The following is an 18,395-nucleotide window of genomic DNA, read 5'->3' as shown; positions in this document are numbered from 1 at the left end:
GGCTTATCTTGAAGGAGTGTAAGCAGCTTGTTTTACCAAATCTAATCATGTAGTGTAGGTTAAATGAAAAAGAACCACACTGTGTGTATATATATAAAAATGCCTGTTTATTACGCAACACTCACTAACACATTGATATATCTCCTATCCGTAGATATAAATACAAATACACAATAATTCTTCAATTGCAATTAAGTAAGTAAGCACAATGCACAGTGGTCTCCAGGAGGAGACCAAACCATATACTAAAAAAGTGCAATGCGAACTGTAACCGAAGTTGGGACTTCACCAGGAGACTCAGAGGAGCCAGGGACACACAATGAACCACCCACGGAAAAGTACCCAGGAGCCCCACGGAGGCTGTGTGCAGAGTGGGAACACAGCAGTGTGACCAATGAAAGTCAATGGAGAAGTTGCAGTTGCAGTTTTGCAAAAGAAGGACGCTTACCAGAGGACCCGAAGAAAAATCTTGGAGGACAGAAGGTTATAGAGCTATCTGGATTCTGGAAGTGGAGAACCTGCAAGCAGAGGAGACCGAGTCTATGCCCCTCAGGAGTGACGAGGAGGCACGAAGACCCAATGCCCACCCAGGTTCAGAAGAGCCGACAGTGACCTTTTCGTTGCAGCTGTGAGGACCAGGCTAAGCTGAGGAAGACCAGGAGCTGTGAATGAGCTGGTCCACGTCTGATGTTGGTGACTAGGTGGTCGGTGTCCGGCGGTAGCACCGAAAAGCCTTGGTAGCCGCAACTAGCATGGAAAACGAAGAAGGAGCAACGTTGTGACCAGCAAGGTCCAAGCAACTCACAAACAGCACAAGAGTCAGAGCAGGCCAGAGCAAAAAGGGAAGCTCACTGAAGCAGCAGAAGACCCTCCGGAGGTCCCACAGGCAAAAGGCACAGGAGTCGCAAGAGAACCTCGAACAGCTCACAAAGAATAAAGGCCCATGGTGCAAAGTACCTGGGGAGGATGCTGAGCTTCGAGGAATGAGCTGCCGGAGGCTGGAGCTTCGTGTAGCCCGAAGATCTCTGAAGTCCAGAGCCAACCAGCCTTGGCAATGGCAAGTCGACATGGTGCACAGGGGCTCAGTCCCAGTGGTTCCGGCGAGGGATACTAGCCTCAAAATTGCAGAAAGGACATGTCAGGCATCGAGGGAGTTGCAGAACCACCACCTGTGTTGCTGAGCCTTAGGAAGTCTTTAGAACAACAGGAGCAGCAGCCGGGTCAGCTTTGTTGCGGTGCCTGCAGATGGAGGGGAGTGAGTCCTTCACTCCAAGGGAGATTACATAGGTTGTCCTTGATACTCCAAAAATCTGTTGAAGAACCTGGAAGAGGCACAGGTGACAAAGAAGACTTGAAGAACAGCAAGACCAGGAGCAGCATGAGTCTTCCTTGGTGCAGTTTCGGTTCCAGTTGATCGAAGAGTGACGTAGTTTCAGGCTTCAGTCTTGACCCACGACGAATCCACCCACAGGTAAGCCCTTAAGTACCCTAGGGAAAGGGTTGGAAAAACTCTGGGGTCCCTCCCAGAAGAGGGGCTGGACAGAGGGGCGGATATTCCCATGTCCTTTGTCCATTTCATACCAGAGCAGGATCCAAGGACTCCCTAAAGTGGCTTAAACTGGAGTATGCAAGGAAGGCACCAAATGTACCCTTCAAAACAATCTGGTGGTGCTGGCAAGCGCCCTCACCCCAGCCCAGTACACTAAGTCCAGTCTGGGAGGTGGTCACACCTCCCTGTGACAAGAAATCTGTTGTTCTACCTTACCCTGCTCGAGCTTGGCTCAGCAGCAGGAGGGCTGAATCGTGTCTGTGTTCGGCAGCAACACTAGCTTGTTGTCAGACCTGAAAAGGCTGTTACCAGGAGTACAGGGGGATGCCCCCAGTACATCTGATCATACTTCCAACACTTGAATCGATGTTTGGGTATGATTCCAAAATGTTTGATACCAAATATGACTGGGTTTGGTGCAGCCACTATATAGTTAGTCATCTCATAATGAATTATGTCCACTATAAGTATTAAAATGGCTGACCTCACTTACAAAGCCTGGAGAATCGACTCCGGGGTTTGTAGGGTTGTCATGCTTATGCAAGGGCACCCTCACACTTCTAACTAAGCACCCTGCCCCCAGGTCTGAAGAGCCTTCCATAGGGGTGACTTCTAGGTTTTATGGGCAGTGACCTCAGATATAAGGAAATGTATATCTGTCGTTAGAGATCCAAGCACCACCTCACACAGGGTGCAATGTCAGGCCTGTAGTCACAGTTTAAGTGGGCTACTATGGTGGCACATTACATCCTGCAGCCCATTGGAGACCCTGGTTGCACTTATGCCCTTGGTACCTTAATTCCATATACTAGGGACTTGCAAGGGTACACCAGTAGCCAATTGTGGATACCATGGTCAATTTAGGGAGAAAGCACAGTGACTGGGGTCATGATTAGCTGGATCCCAGTCAGACTATGTAAATAATTGGCAAGCAAAAATTGGGGGTAACCATGAAAGCAGATCCTACTTTCCTACATGTGCCGCATAGATTTATCAGTAAAACTGCGTGTCTGGTCAAATGTAAAGGAAATTTCAATTGAAAACGTGTTGTCTATAATGGCAGTGCGCCACCACCCCAGGCATACTCCACTCCACTCTATGACACTCTATACCACTGTACATCATTCCATTCTACTCAACAGCGTGCCCCTCCACACCACCCAACTCTGCTCCACTCTATGGCACGCCACTCTACAACACTCTACGACATTTTACTCTACTCTACAACACTTTACTATAACTCCACTGCACTCTATGCCACTTTACACCACTTCACTCTACGCCATTCTACTTCCCTCTCGCCATTCCACTCTATAATACTCTTCTCCACTCAATGACACAAACTCCACTCTACAACTTCCTACGTGACTCCACTCCACTCCACGCCACTCCACTCCACTCCATGCCACTCTCCCATACGGCACTAACTTTTAGCCATGCTGAACAACAGCCACAGTGGTGCACAACATGGCTAAAACACATTGGCAAAGCCAATAGCTCTTGCATAGGTGGGGCCTATTCACGTGGCCATTGTTTTTTGTATTTGCTTTTCATCTACAGTCCCCACCTAGCTCCCAGTGAAAACTGCCAGACATGGCGATAGTAGCATTAGACATTTAGACTTTCTGTCTCCCTAAATCGAGATCTTACCTTGTTAATGGGTGTATTTTTCTCCTTCATTGGTTTACTTTGTGGGTAATATGCATGTCTGTGATGGACTGGGGGTTAATTGTATAAAGTATTTATAGTAGGAGCAGTTCTTCATGCTTGCCATTCCATGGACCCACTCCTTTGGGTGATAGTGCTGCTCCTTCTCTTCCATTAGCGGACCGTAGAAAATATCAACATTGGATATCGTTGGTGTGCTAATTGTATTACCAAGTAAGCCTCCCATCCATTCATAGTGCTCTCAGACCGCCTCTGCTGCCTCTATTTAACAAACTTCTAAATTAACTAAATAACCTTGTTTGACTCGGAGTAGACTTCCAATTTGGGAGAGTGAAGTTTATATTTGAAAGTTTAGATGGAACCAAAGATAGCCAGAGTTTAGAAGCTATGTGGTTTTACTCTGAACTGATTTGGTACCTGGTATACATTTAACAGACAGCTGTCGTTTTATTTCCCATAGGGTTGTCAGGCAAGATAGTGGTGCTCCCAATTCCAGGTATTTGGTTCCTAGTGATTGAGCTACTGATTCCAGTGATTGTATGGACAGGGACAAGAGGTCTTGTAGACTTATAACTGCTTGTTAAATTAAGAACACAGTTTTCATGGCCACAAGCAATGCATTTTGCATATTACAGTCACAGGATTAACTAGAATACATTGATCTTGTTTCCAGTTAAATTAGGGGGAAGAGCCATTCTACTGGGCTGTCACCTATGGACTGAGAAGGACATCTTTAAATATCTTGAATGCAAATCGCCAAGATAAAATAAAGTTTTTCCTTCTGAAGCAAGCAGTAGAGGTCTTAGCAAGAAATTGAATATTGACTAAGGGTTCCATCATACACAGTTTATATTGTCCAGTGGTTTATTTATGATTCACAGAACACCACTTTTGACTTTCCCAGAGTGCAATTATGTAGCATAAAGGAAGTAGTTTCTTTTCTAACAAAAGTATTCATCGAGTTCTGACGAAGTAACATTATAAACATCAGTTTGGAAAGGAGAACCTAAGCTATCTGACCTGCTGAAGTACTATCCACTTTACAGGTCTAGTGGTAAGAAAGAAATGGATGTTTAGACTAAGAGTGGACCTTAATGGGGTTGGGTGGACCAAATCACGTATTGTATGGATGGCATCCAAAGAGACCACCTCCAACATATAGAAAATAGCAATAACCCGAATAGGGTTAAAAAGCATGATACTGGAAAGTCATTGATACTATTGTATGACAACTACTCCCTTTGGATATCCAAGGCCCTTGACTCCGTGTTACCACAAACAACCCTAAAAGAAAAGACTAAATCCAATGAATCACCATGGTACACTCCCAAACTTAAATAAATGAAAAGACATTGTAGGAAGCTAGAAAGAACCTGGAGGGAATCTCGCAGCAACTCAGATAAAGTAAACCATCATGATGCTATAAAAGAGTACAAAACCGAGATTAACTCAACCAAGGCCCGTTTCTTTGAAGACAAAATTAACAACGCCCACAATTGTCCCAGAGAAATATTCCAAATTGTTAAATCTCTAATTGACACCCCATCCACCCCCCCAGATCCCAGTAAAGCACAATTTCGATGCAACAATCAGGCGGAATATTTCTATAAAAAAATACAAACAATCTCATCGGCCTTTGTGGCACCAAATCTAGCTGACCTGGAAGGAGCTATGCCATCCTGCATCACACCCCATAAATTAGCAGAGTTCCCATTAGTAGGAGCTGACGTTCTGGATCACACTATGAAAAAAGTTAAATCTGGATCCCCAAGTGATCCCGCACCTCCTTGTCATTTAAAAAAGATTATAGACACAATACTACCAGTTATTCTCAACATCCTTAACAATTCCATTACTACTGACATAGTCCCCACGGCCTGGAAAAAAGCGCAAGTACGAGCTCTTTTGAAAAAACCCACCTTAGACCCAGACAACATGGCCAACTATCGCCCAATATCCCTGCTCCCCTGGGTTAGTAAACTGCTCGAAAGACATATCAACACATCTCTCACACAGTATTTGGAATCAAATAGTATACTCCACGACTCCCAAGCAGGTTTCCGCCCCAGGTTGGGAACGGAAGCGGCCCTTCTGACAGTGACCGAGTTAGCCAGGAAACAGATGGACTTAGGCGGCACGACAGCAATCATTTTGCTTGATCTTAATGCCGCCTTCGACACCGTAAACACCACCATCCTTATTCACCGCCTTAATCAAATAGGAGTGACAGGAACAGCCATTCGATGGCTACAATCTTTCCTGGAAAACTGCTCATTTAGAGTAGTTGAGGGCACTACTCACTCCAGAACCTGGCCTCTTGCTCAGGGTGTGCCTCAGGGCTCGTCCTTGAGCCCCACCCTTTTTAACATATATATGCTCCCCCTGGCAGACATTGTCCACTCATTTGGCCTGGAGTTAGTCACATACGCTGACGATACTCAATTGATCGTCTCCCTGAACCAAACTAACACCTCCTCGCCTAATCTCAGTAATTGCCTAGTAGCAGTCAATAAATGGATGGCCACCTCCCATTTAAGACTCAATGGCGATAAAACGGAGCTCATGATTCTTGGGAACCCAAACATCCCCTGCCCATTGCCTGACTGGCCCCCATGCATGGGCACCCAGCCTCAGTCCAAACCGCATATAAAGAGCCTGGGCATCTGGCTCGATGCTAATCTTAATTTTAATCACCAAGCAACCATCATATCTGCCACCTGCTTCGGCTTGATGCGTATGCTTAGGAAAGTATTACCACTTCTCCCCCCACAAGCCCGCAGGATCATGGTGCAAGCCATCATTCTGTCCCGTTTGGACTACGGGAATGCGCTGTACCTAGGGGCTCCGGCCACTACAACGAAGAAGCTCCAGGTCACGCAAAACGCAGCAGCCCGCCTCCTGCTGGGCCTCAATAGGCGGGACTCAGGGACTGCTGCCCTAAAAAGACTCCACTGGCTGCCCATTAAGGCCAGAATACTGTTTAAATCAATGTGCTTTATGCATAAGGCCATGTGGAAGGAAGCACCAGCAATGATCTGCTCGCTGCCACTCCATATCTCCCTCGCAGGTCGCTGCGCTCCAGTACAGCCTTTTTGGCTACTGAGAACAAAGTCAAACGTGCCAGATGGGGGGGCCGCTCCTTTTCCTGGAATGCGGCCAAGACATGGAACTCCCTGCCGGCCTCCCTGCGCAGCGAACCTAACCTTCTAAAATTCCGGAAGGAACTAAAAACCATCCTATTCACTTAAATCTCACTGTCCTCACTTGCCCCCCAGTCATACTCAGCGCTACGAGGCCTCCGGGTAGTCTGCGCTTAACAAAACCCATTTAATAATAATAATAATAATAATAATCCACACTCCCTGAACTGTGAGTTTTGGCAGGTTTAAAAGGCTAAAAAAGAAAGGAAATGTGTACTTTAAATGGCCATATCAAAGCTGGTCTCCTGATTGACGTGTTCATCGCAAATATTGGCCAGCAAATTATACATACTTTACTGCAGTTGAATGGTATGCTTACAGTCCAACTATGAGGTAGCTTTGAGCTGCTTCAACACTATTTCCTAGAAGTCAAATCCTCAAGGAAAACAAGTAATCTTAATTAATATCAACAGTTTATAAGGGCATTCAAACTTTTTGAGTAAAATTACCACATAGGATGAGAGGAGATCTTGATTGCAGGGAAATTGATGAGGAAACCGGGACAGGAGGTTTTGGAAGCTCCAAGATTGTATACTATTAATTTACGACTTTGACTCTTACTGTTCATAACTGCAGAGTCTGTCTACTTTTTGGAAGACATTTATATAGACTGGGCTAGAGAAGGTATATGTTTTCCCTCCGATGAAGGGCTGCTATATGAGAGTTCTTTATGTTGACATAAACATTCATATAGCGATAGTTGTAAAAGTACATGATATTATGAGGTTAAGATGACCAGAATCATGGTTATGGAGTTGAAGCCATCAGATAATGTCATGATGGGGGTGTAGAAATTTGTGCAGTTTGGGTTACAGATTTTGGCATACCAGTATGCAGAATTAACTCTTGTTAAATTGTTATCTTTATTTTGGTTTTGTCTGCCATGTATACCTTCTTAGAACTGCTAATAAAAATGTATGCCAAAAGAGAGCAGAATAAGTGTTCTATCGCTACAGCAGTAGCCCCTTCATCCCCTGGAACAGTATTAAACTACGTTTGACATCAAACACAAGGAAATACATATCTTTTTAGTATCAGGTAACTTGCACCCTAAAATATGGTCCGCATCTGACACTTATTTTAAGTTGCAACCAGCAATTGTGGGTCCTGTGCTTATGTGAATACCCAAGCTCGCTCTTTGCAAAATTATAATTATATGTACTATTTAAAAAATGTAGCTATCAAAGATACAACTTAGAAAAAAAGTATTTTCAATGTTAGGTTACAATTAGACTGCATAGCAATTATCCAGCAATAGTAACACGTCAAAAACAATTTAGGATTCGATTGCAGCAGTGAAGCCTCCTTCGTCTTGGGTAAACAAAATCTTCAAATCGTACTCAATCAGCCCTCAGGAATCCATCTGTTGTTAGAATAAAATAACTCCCTGATTGATGTACTGGTAATTTTAGTTGCTTAAAAGTTTCTTTCAAAGCTCGCTTTCCAAGTTGAATATCGGTGATATAAGTGAATACATTTAATTTGTTTAGAAATAGCAACTGAATTAAAGTAATACGGTTTACTTAATAAACAGAGGTTCGCCCAAACTCTAGTGCAAACTGGGTACAGATTTGTACAAACACTAGTTATTCTGCATTTCTTGGTTTACTTTCCATTCTGTAAATATAGAGGGGGTAGAATTACATACATTTGACGAGTGAAAAAAAAGTTTTTATGGTTCAGATCAAGGCATTCCACATGTTTCCTTATCTTTGACTTGCCTCATGCAATCTTCATATCCATATGGCAAACAAATATACTCCCAAGTATTTGTTGCTTGTTGAGTAACACAAGGCCTTAAAAGGGTGTATGCTTAAAGAGTACCCGGTGTACTTTCACTAGCTATCACTTACTGTTCTACTGTTCAAGTAGGTTGGTGAGTTGGTATTAGAATTACGTGATGAGTCCTGTACACATGTCAAGATTAAGAGTTGAATAAAAGGGCATTTATGGTCTCTGAGGCTTCCAGTTTGCCAAGGTTCTACTTTACAAGGATAAGATCCTCCACTTCTAGGTTACGTTGCAAACTTGGTAGGCTGTGCAGTCTAATACATAATTTAGTTATACAGTGCATAGAACGGCACGCTTATTATCGTTTTCTGCTTTCTGTTTAGTGTAAATATTAGTAGAGTGGCAATATTACAAGGGGTAGTTGTCTCTTCAAGAACACCAAAAATTCCCCTCATGAAATGTATGCTCCTAGAGTCGACCCTTACAGGTGTATGCAAATATTAAGGATCTCCCTTATATATTGCATATCACAGTGAGGTGTAATACCAGGAGATCTATCCCAGAAACTGGAACATTATAATGTATTATGAAGCATTACGAAGCAAAAATACACTGCTACATTGTGTTGTGTATAATTTAGAATTCTGGAAATTAATCAATTGGATCCTGTAATGTGTGTGTCCACCAGATTTCAAATCCAAATCTACGTCAACTCCAGCCTGATTGATTCAGGCCCCAGTCCTGTACGAACTGTTCAAGTGAAGTCTGTCTTAATTCAGGCGACAGCAGAGAAGATAGGCTGTCTCAGCGAGAATGCAACAGAGGCAAGTTCTAACATGTGGAGACCATGGGCAGGAACAGTAATGCCATTTGTTGTCTTTTTTACTGCTGTGATCCTCCATTTCTTCCTCTTTAGAGTTAGCTGTTTCTACATTAACACTCCAGCATTTTCTTTTAAACTTACATGGCTGAATTCATGTAGAGTTAGTGTATATCCTGGTGTTCATGGAATACACAATGTGTGTTAAAATACCCCTCACACACCAAAAGGGCCCTTGGTGTCATGCTTCATCATTGGGGTCTTCCCGCCCCGCTGCGGGACGGGGCAGTGCTGCGACAAGCGACTACGCTGGAGCACCTTTTTATATTGAGGGTGCTATTTGAGTGAATGGGAGTGAGTGTCAGTAGGGTCAGGAGTGATAATAAATAGGTGAAGTTAAAAAATACCTGGCCAAGTGGTAGAAAAAAATGTTTAATAAACACTGGCTGGTATTGTTAAAAAAGTGATGCGGAGAGGTAAAGCAAGTTAATGGGCTAACTCTCCTGTGCGGGTCAACATGTTTCGGGGCGCCATGCCCCTTCGTCAGAACCGGGGTCAGATCCCCCTGTCACTCACTAAAAATAGAGTGAATGTAGAAATAATATCAATGTGTATAGATATAATTTATAAATATAAAAGTGTTCCTGGCTTAGTCAGTAATGCTGATGTAGTAAGCTCAGGAGGTTAGGAGTCAGTGCCCCATGAGCCAAGACTGGAGCGAAGGGTAATTTGGCCCTTTTGGTGTGTGAGGGGTATTTTAACACATATTGTGTATTCCATGAACACCAGGATATACACTAACTCTACGTAAGGGGGACGTTGTTGATTATTTGTAACTTTCAGGAGAGGAGGATGCGCCCACCTTGGTGCCGTTAAGCACCACCTCTTCACTCCCCCCCCCCACACACACACTTTTTTGATAATCGTTTCCTTTTTGAATTCATGTAGAGCCATATTGGTACTTGAGGAACTTGGAGAATGAATCTGTGGCAAACAATATGTAACTGCCATGTTCCATAACTGAAAGTCTGTGTCGTGATTTAAGATTAGCCCTGCTGTGATCTTCAGTTTCCCTCCCCTACATCGATTGTGTATGTTTGTGCACGTTTCTAATCATGGTGACATCTCTATATGGTTAGGTATTGACCGTTGCCTTAGTCAACAAGTATGACTCAAAGAACTTTTAGTGTATATGAAAATTTGGCTGAAGTATTCCGTATCACCTATTCCCTGGTCAATTGCAATTCAACCAAGTTGTGTAGAACCTGTTCTAGCAGTTTGTTGTTAACACCTTAGTAAATGGGGCTGCAATTCAAACATTTTAGGGAAATTAATGTTTGAGTGTTAGATCCAATGCCAGTATATTGATGGTTTATCCATTTTCTTTATGCATTTCAGGGAGTAGTTGCAGAATGATTTTTGAGAGTTGTTGATTTTGCAGGAATAAGCTTGAATCCTTTTGAGGATGAATTTCTCAGCTGTTCATAGTAGGTCATGCCAAACAGAATATGGGCGATGTTGATGTACAGTGGATTATTCCCTCACTTGCGGCAATGTGCTATGGGATAAGTCTGTTAATTAAAGGTGTGTAGTTGGGCACAACATCCCATAAGCAGATGACGACATAATGTTATACCCTGATTCTATTGCTTGCATTTTTATGAATTCAGATATCAAGGTAACATTTAGTCTGCTGCATCTCCTGTTGTAATGTATTCTCCCGCTAATCTTCGATCAAAATCAAGCACAGTTCATCCCTGTGTAAGATAGTTAAAGGGACACATCAAACTTTTCCTTAACTTGGTGGACCTTTGACCTGAATCAGAGCATATTTATTATTTGTTTTATATATTTTGGAGCTCTTCTTGGGTCACTATGCTGTTGTCCTGTTATGTTGCTTTGTGTGACACAATCTATCACCCATGTGGGTTTCCAGGTGGCAAAGCAGGAACGAAGGCCCTGCTGAGCTCCTAATTGAACAGCCGGGTCTTCAGTTTCTTGCGGAAGTTCAGAAATGAAGGTGCTGTCCTGATGTGTTCAGGAAGTTCATTCCAGTTCTTGGAGGTTATGAAGGAGAAGGTGCACCCTCCTGACTTGCTTCTGTGGATGTGGGGTACCCTTGAGAGAGGTAGAACGTGGGGGTCTGGACAGTTGGTAGATTTGAAGTTGGTCATTGAGGTAAGCTGGTCCGATGTTGTAGAGGGCTTTCTACGCGTGGACGAATAGCTCTTGTTTTTAAACCTGTTTTTCTCCTTTCTGACACTTATGTGTTTTGCCAGTGGACATATATTTGCTTAGCTTTGACTGTGTGGAGAACTTGGCAGACTCACCTCATATCAAAAGGTTTGTGCAGTAAATATTGACTATTTAACTTTCACTGTTAGCGAAGTGGATAGAGTGGAGGGGAGCATATTCAGGTTTTGAAAAAAATGCCTTGTTAAAACAACATCCTACTGTATGTTTCTGTGTCCAGCTTTGGGGGCAGCTTCCAACAAGACCTAGGTAAAAAGGTCAAACTTTTGAATATTTTTTTCCCACAATGGGACAACTAAGAAAACTGAGGATGAACAATGCTGCCTCCCAGTCTGATCAGGACAACTGATTGAAGTAGGAGGAACATAGCAGCTTTGATAGAACAACCTTTCTTCCCAGATGCTATTTCCTAGTTGCTAATTATATCCAGCAGATATTTCTCAAAGGCTGATACCAGTAGAGGGGCGCTCTCCTTGCTTGCAATGAGACAAACTTCCAGTGCCAGTCAAACTCATTTTTTCTTATGTCCAAAGCACACAGCACTGGGTTTGTCAAACATTAACTCTAATCCTATCTCCTGCCCTTTGGGGTGCTTTTAGACACAGTAGCTATTCATTGAGCAGGGATGGCCATAAACACATCAAACCAATCCACATGCTTCATCCAACCATGTCACTGAATATACCATACACAGCATCTTTTGAACACCCTATCTCTGAGATACTCTGCATAGTCATTCACCATCCACCACGTGGAGCTCGAGAACTGTGCAGAATACCTGGACTTTATATATCTATGTCCTTTTCTAATCTGAGTTAATCACAGTCAGGAGAGGAATGGTGAAAATCTCCAGTACCTTAAGGCATGACATGCAAACATATTCACTCATTTCTAACATCGTCATCAGTATGAGATTGCTTCATTGTCGTTTGCCATCTTCTATATAAGGGATTAAAATACCAAGCATGTCTTGGGAGATACCACAATGAAAGGCCTAAAAGAGCATCATGCCTAAAAGACTTTGTAAATTTCAAGTGTCATACTTTATCGGTAGAAATGCCATAAAAGCACATACAAATAAAAAACAAATTGTCAATAGAAATCTAATTTGTCCGTATAAAAACCTATTTGGATTATAATAGACAATCTAAAAGCATAAAATATACATATCCTGTTAAGATATCATAGCAATTGGAGATTGGAATTGAAAAAATATCAATATTGTGCCTAAAATTACCAAGGTCAGGAGCTGGAAGGTTACCTGACTTAGAAGGCTGGCTGCTCGCACCTGGTTGGGATAGAGCACAAGACTTATAAAAATATCCTAGAGGCATCAATTCAATATTACTCCTAGCTATTGGATTTCTCAAATATCCAAAGAGCAGGCTCTGCACCAGCAGCGGAGAACTAAAATTGACTATGACACAATCATCACAGCGGTCCTCCTCCCCTGGCTCAATCCACCTGCCTGCGGGTCAGCAGTACATCATCTGCCAAAGATTTGGCAAAGTTCTTGTGTGTGGAGAACAAGCCAATCCAGTGTTTTATTAAATAGTTCATTGTATCTCTCCCACTGATCTGTACACAGGCAAGGTACTCTGGTAAGGATCACCACACACAGGCATGAGGCTGTCGGAAGATTCACCACCGGTGGACAATAGCTTTGATGTGAGCTACTGATTCTAGACTCCGCGCTGGTGGGGGCTCCAGAAGCGTTGGTTCCCTAGTTTGTTCCCTCTATGAGGCGGTGGCACTCCTCTGAGCTGATGGGGGGGGGATGGGGGGGGTAGGAGAGGAAATTTGTGGCGTTCCTTCTCAGGGTTCAGTGTAGTCAGGCCCCCGCAGCAGCGGCTCTCCAGTGAGCTTTCGTGATTTCCAAGGCTCCAGTATGCCCGGTGATCATCTGTCCATCCTGGTGCAAGGGCGGGCACGAGCACAGCAACAGGAGAGGAGCAGTGTACTTTGTAAGTGGTTTAACATATATTGATATTGAGCAGTCCAGCAAATACTTCTCAGTGTGTTCTGTGGTGTTACTATGTTGTACTGTGTTAGGTTAACAGAGCGGTGTAAAGCAGACTCACTCTAAATACTGTACGTGTTATGGGCTAATTTACTTGTTATTCAGTGTTTACAATCTTGTATCTTGCACTGTAGAGTGTGATTCTCACATGAAATGTTGTTAGTGGCATCTCTTGGTGTGTGCTGTTTCTCCATCTCCAGTTGTAGAATAAATGTAATTTTACCCGCGGTGCCTGTTTTTCCTGTTGTCTACCTTCAACGATAAGACTTTGGCCAGTCATTGACTATGTCTGCGGCTGATTATGATAGGGAAGTGATGTTTGCCTCTGCAGCACCCTTCCATTACAGACACCATTACAATGAATTAATTGTTGAAAGAAACGTAGAAAATAAATTGTTAAAATGCTGAATAAGAATGTCTGCTTTGGTTCATAACGGTGAAATGTTATGGTGCTGTTTATTCATTTTGTGCTGCAGCTGAAGCTTCAGGGCACTATAGTGATGGGCCCGCCCCCATTACGAATTCCATCCAGGCGGACAGATGACACTGGTACCAGCTCGGAGGATGATGGTTTACCCAGGAGCCCTCCTGAAATCTCCCTAATGCAGGAAGCTTTAAGTCCCAGCACTGCATCAAGGGTAAGTAAACATAAGATTACATGACAACATTGGAGCTGTTCTAGAGCAGTACTCTTTTACAGATTCTTACATGCCTTGATGAATTGACCAGAAACGTCCAACTACCTATTAGTAAATGTGCAGGGAGGGCGCAGTCGTTTTATAGTTGTACTAATTGTATATGAATATTTCCATTTTAGGTGTTTTTGTAGCCAATTCACAAAGGCATACCTTTTTGAATCAGCCCCATGTTTTTTTTTATTAAGATCCAAAAATTGCGAAATAAATACATCAATTTATGATATTTATACACCGACAATAAATACATATATAAAACACATTTAACCACAAAATTAATCCAGCAGAAAAAAAAGTGCATTGAAATACTCCACATGACATAAATATAAAGAACGATGCTGGACAGCCTCCTTTCTAGTTCAAGCCACCAAAAGTGCATAAAGTACTTAATAGGTAAAGAAGCAATAAGGTGCTATCTAGGCATTTAGATCTACCCCAAGGCTTCGTCCATAAATCACCCTCAAAATCGAATTTCTTAATCCCCCCTTAACGCATTGCTTATAGCTGTTACTTATTTTTTCCATGCTTCATTTTTTGCATCCATTCCCCTATTGTGGGGATCAGCTGTGTCTGCCACTTTTGGAGTAATAAGGCTATGGCCACTGCCATTGTCACATATAATAATTTTACAAATACTGAGCCAGATGTACGACCATAGTGATTTGCGACTCGCAAATGGCGAGTCGCAATATGCGAGTCGCAAATCACAATGTATAACAGTGTCTCAGACACTGTTTGCGATTCCCAATGGGATCGCAAATTGCATGCCTCATAAATATTAATGAGGCACTCGCAATTTGTGACCCCATTGGGAATCGCTGGCCCTCCCAGGTATGGTGGCCTGCTGGGCTCAGCAGACCTCCATGTCTGGGACTGCTTTTAAATAATAGAAAAAAAACCACAGGAGTATGACCCATAAACCAATTGAGATCTGGGTAAGTATACCATAAAAAAAAACAATATCTCAACTGGTGTCAATAGGGGAGTCAGTTAAGTCAGTATGTAAAATACATTACGAGGAAGGAAACTGACTCCCCTATTGACACCAGTTGAGATATTGTTTTTTTTGTTGTCCTTTTAAATAAAGCAGTTTTTCTTTTTAAATGCAGCCCGTTTTCCTTAAAGGTAAAAAGGGATGCATTTAAAAAAAGAAAAACGAAGCGTCCCTAAAAAATATTATCCCCTGCATTCACAAAGGAGAAGGGGTCCCCCGATTTGCGAGTACTTTACCACCCTTCTGAGAAGGGTGGTAAACTGCAACTGTTTTGCAACCGCAATTGCGGTCGCAAAACAGTCTTACATAGGGTTCAGACTTGCTATTAGGAAGGGACCCCCTTGGAATGCTCCTTCCTAATAACAAGTCGCTAATCCTATTTAGCGAGTCACAAATCATTTGCGACTCGCTAAGTAGGGTTAGTACATGGGCCGTTTCTTTTTTGCATGAGCAAATGGGCCGCAAACCTGTTTGCACATGCAGAAAGCAGTCGTACATCTGGCCCACTGTGATTAAACAAGAAGCGGGATCGTACCCCAGAACTTTCCACCAGATCCTGAGAGCTAGTTAACCTGCCAGTCGTTTTCCAAATACTGAAATATTTAATTAAAAAAATTCCTGCATAGGGGGACACAGACCGATTACATGCAACCAATTTGCAGAAGCCCTTAAGGCACATTGAAAGCAATGGCCCGGCCAGCTAGGAATGACTCATTCAAGAAATTGCAGCATTCTGTATAACAACCATTTACTAAAAAAATAGCATTAGGCGCCAATTGTCTTCTCTCTAAACACTGAAATGTAGTATATTGACTTCAAACCACATCTTTTTTGTTAGTTCCAACCCTTCGCATTTTTCCTATTTTTTTATTGCTTTTTGACTAAGATCAGAGCCCTTCATGGAGGTGAACAATCTTTTCCATTGCCCAGGGCGCTTATGGTCGAGCGCTTCGACTAACACGGTTAATACTTTTTGACCACTGCTAATCTAGTTAGAATCTAAATTACTAAATACTTTATTCAACATTCTAAAAGAGCTGAGAAGCAGAAAGTCACCTTGAACTAATGTGTGCACTTCAACATGCTTAATCACCTCTCACAAGATCAAATGTCCGCTATATTCTTGGACCCCACTTTCGCCCACTTTTGCACTATACCGGGTGCCAAATTAGCACCAGAATTCAAACCTAGTTCTGACAAAGGTGTTACCGCATTAATATGGGGAATGGCATATCTCCAATAGTCAACTCTGATGCAATTAGGTTTATTAAGTTGGCTAATAATTGTGTGATTATTTTATAATCTGTTTTTAAAAAAAACTTTATTTGTGGATTTTCATACATGAACAATAGAAACATAGTCGTTCACTGTCACTTTCCACACTTGAAGCAATACATATGCAAGGATGTACAAGTGTGCCAAATAGCTTGATAACCAAGAAGTCCCGTCTGACATCAAAAAGCAAAATCACATAATCGTTGTCAGCCCCGCAATGTAGGAGATCACATCGGCCACCCCGGCACAGTCCAACCCACCCGTCCTATCGTAACCAAAAAAACAAAAGACAAACATAATAATCATCATTACTGGAAGCATTAATGCTACCTGATATCAATTATATTGAAAAAGTATGGTCCAATCAACCAACTCCAGTCAGGACTATACCTTACTCCAGTTGTGTAGTGGACTGCTGCCTATGCGACTCAACAAATGTCCTGAATGGACCCCATATGTCCCTGGGGCGAGAAGTAGTAGGTAAAGTGGTGGAGTATATCTCGCAATTTGTGTTGCAGGATGCCCAGTCAACTCTGTAATGTGGGGACTAATCTGCGACCCCAATGAATTGCGATCTCTCTTTTGGCCAATAACAAACCTAGCACTGTAAATTTCTGCACCTTTTTGGGAAAATTGACCACATAGCCTAACAGTGCCACTTCAGGAATGGGGACTAGGGACAGACCGATCATTTCACCCAGGGTCTTGTACACCGACTCCCAATAGGGTTGTAGGAGTGAGCAGGTCCATGTGAGATGTGCGAAATCAGCATAGAGAGCTGCGCATTTGCGACAATTGTGGGGTCTGGACTCATCTAGTCTGTGAGACTTGGCTGGTGTAATGTACATCCTGCGCAAAAACTTGAAATGTAGCAGTTTGTGCCTACTGTTAAGGGAAATGTCTCTCGTGACCGTGCAGCAGTCAGCCCATTGGTCATCAGTGATTGGATGGTCAAGGTCCTCCTCCCAATGTCTGCGAAGTCTGTCATCATTTACAGGGATTATACCAGAGGATGCTTTATAGAGTTTGGAGATGATGTGAACACTTTGTTCGCTCTCTACGACCAGGGACAAAGGTGCAAATTAGTCTGGTTCTATTGGAAAACCGGGCAGTGTGGCGCTTAGAGCCGAGTGCATCCGGTTCAGTACAAAGCTATCCATGAACGTGGCGTCTGGGAAGCGGTCCGCGTCTTGTGCAGAGAAGGCATGGCTATCCGGGTAAAGGTCCCCTATTTTGGTAATGCCAAATTTAGGTAATGTACGTTGCACAACCTTTTCCCCAGTTATTGGCAACCAGTGAGCATTGGGGAGTGGTAGGGAAGTAGAGTACAGCGTGGCAGTACCGGTGATGCTCCTCAGTTTCTCCCAAGCCCAACTGGTGGTGGACACCGTCTGAATGTCTCGGAGGTCTCTGGGAATGCACCTGGGTAGTACCGTAGACCATTTCTCGGAGAGGACAAAATCAGACTCCGGCGGAGGAACAGATTCCTGGCATTGAGGTGGAACCACGCATAGGCGTAGCTGCATTGGGCAATCAAATAATATGAATGGAGATTTGGCACTCCATATCCCCCTCTCTCGTAAGGAAGAGTAAGTACCTGCCACCTAACTCGAGGTTGTTTGCCCCCCCCTACTAATCTAATAAGAAGGGATCGTAATGTCAGGAATAGGCTATTGGGGAGGGGTATCGGAATATTATTAAATCGATATAAAAACTTGGGTAGGACCACCATCTTCAGGATCGCCACTCTACCAGCAATGGATAGCGATAGTCTCAGCCATCGCTCTATTTGTGTTTCTAAGGTGCTGATAGCTTGGCCGTAGTTGAGGCGTATGATCAAGGCTGTGTCTAGGTGGATGTGAATACCTAGATATCTAACAGAGCCCGCACACCACTCCAGAGGGAATTCGCACTTCCATGGCTTGGTGCTGGAGGTTAAGGGGAAAATCACCGACTTGTGCCAGTTAATGCAGAGACCCGAATAGCAACCAAATCAGATTATTTCTCGTATGAGAGGCTCTAGATTAATCTGAGGCCCTCTCACAGAGAGAGCAGTGTTGTCCGCATAGAGCGAAACTAGAAAAGGGCCTGTGTTAAATTGTAGGCCTCGCTGCAAATGATTTTCTTGAAAGTGGCGAATTAGAGGGTCCATAGCCAGGATGAATAAGAGGGGCGAGAGTGGGCAGCCCT

At 43.2% G+C, this 18,395-nt stretch overlaps 1 protein-coding gene across 6 annotated transcripts in view; it reads left to right on the top strand.

Annotated features, from left to right (window-relative positions):
• The window catches only part of CRACDL (CRACD like), a 494,359-nt gene that overhangs the window by 342,392 nt on the left and 133,572 nt on the right, over nt 1-18,395 (top strand). For all 6 annotated transcript variants that reach the window (XM_078658203.1, XM_078658205.1, XM_078658204.1 and 3 more), the window contains exon 5: nt 13,718-13,879. In XM_078658203.1, coding sequence (XP_078514329.1) covers nt 13,718-13,879 — 162 coding nt within the window. The remainder of the gene's footprint in view (nt 1-13,717; nt 13,880-18,395) is intronic.

This window comes from Lissotriton helveticus, chromosome 8 (assembly GCF_964261635.1).
Source record: "Lissotriton helveticus chromosome 8, aLisHel1.1, whole genome shotgun sequence".
Classification (NCBI taxonomy): Eukaryota; Metazoa; Chordata; class Amphibia; order Caudata; family Salamandridae; genus Lissotriton; species Lissotriton helveticus.
The sequence above is the reverse complement of the archived record's forward strand: the minus strand, read 5'-3'. Positions and strand labels throughout refer to the sequence as shown.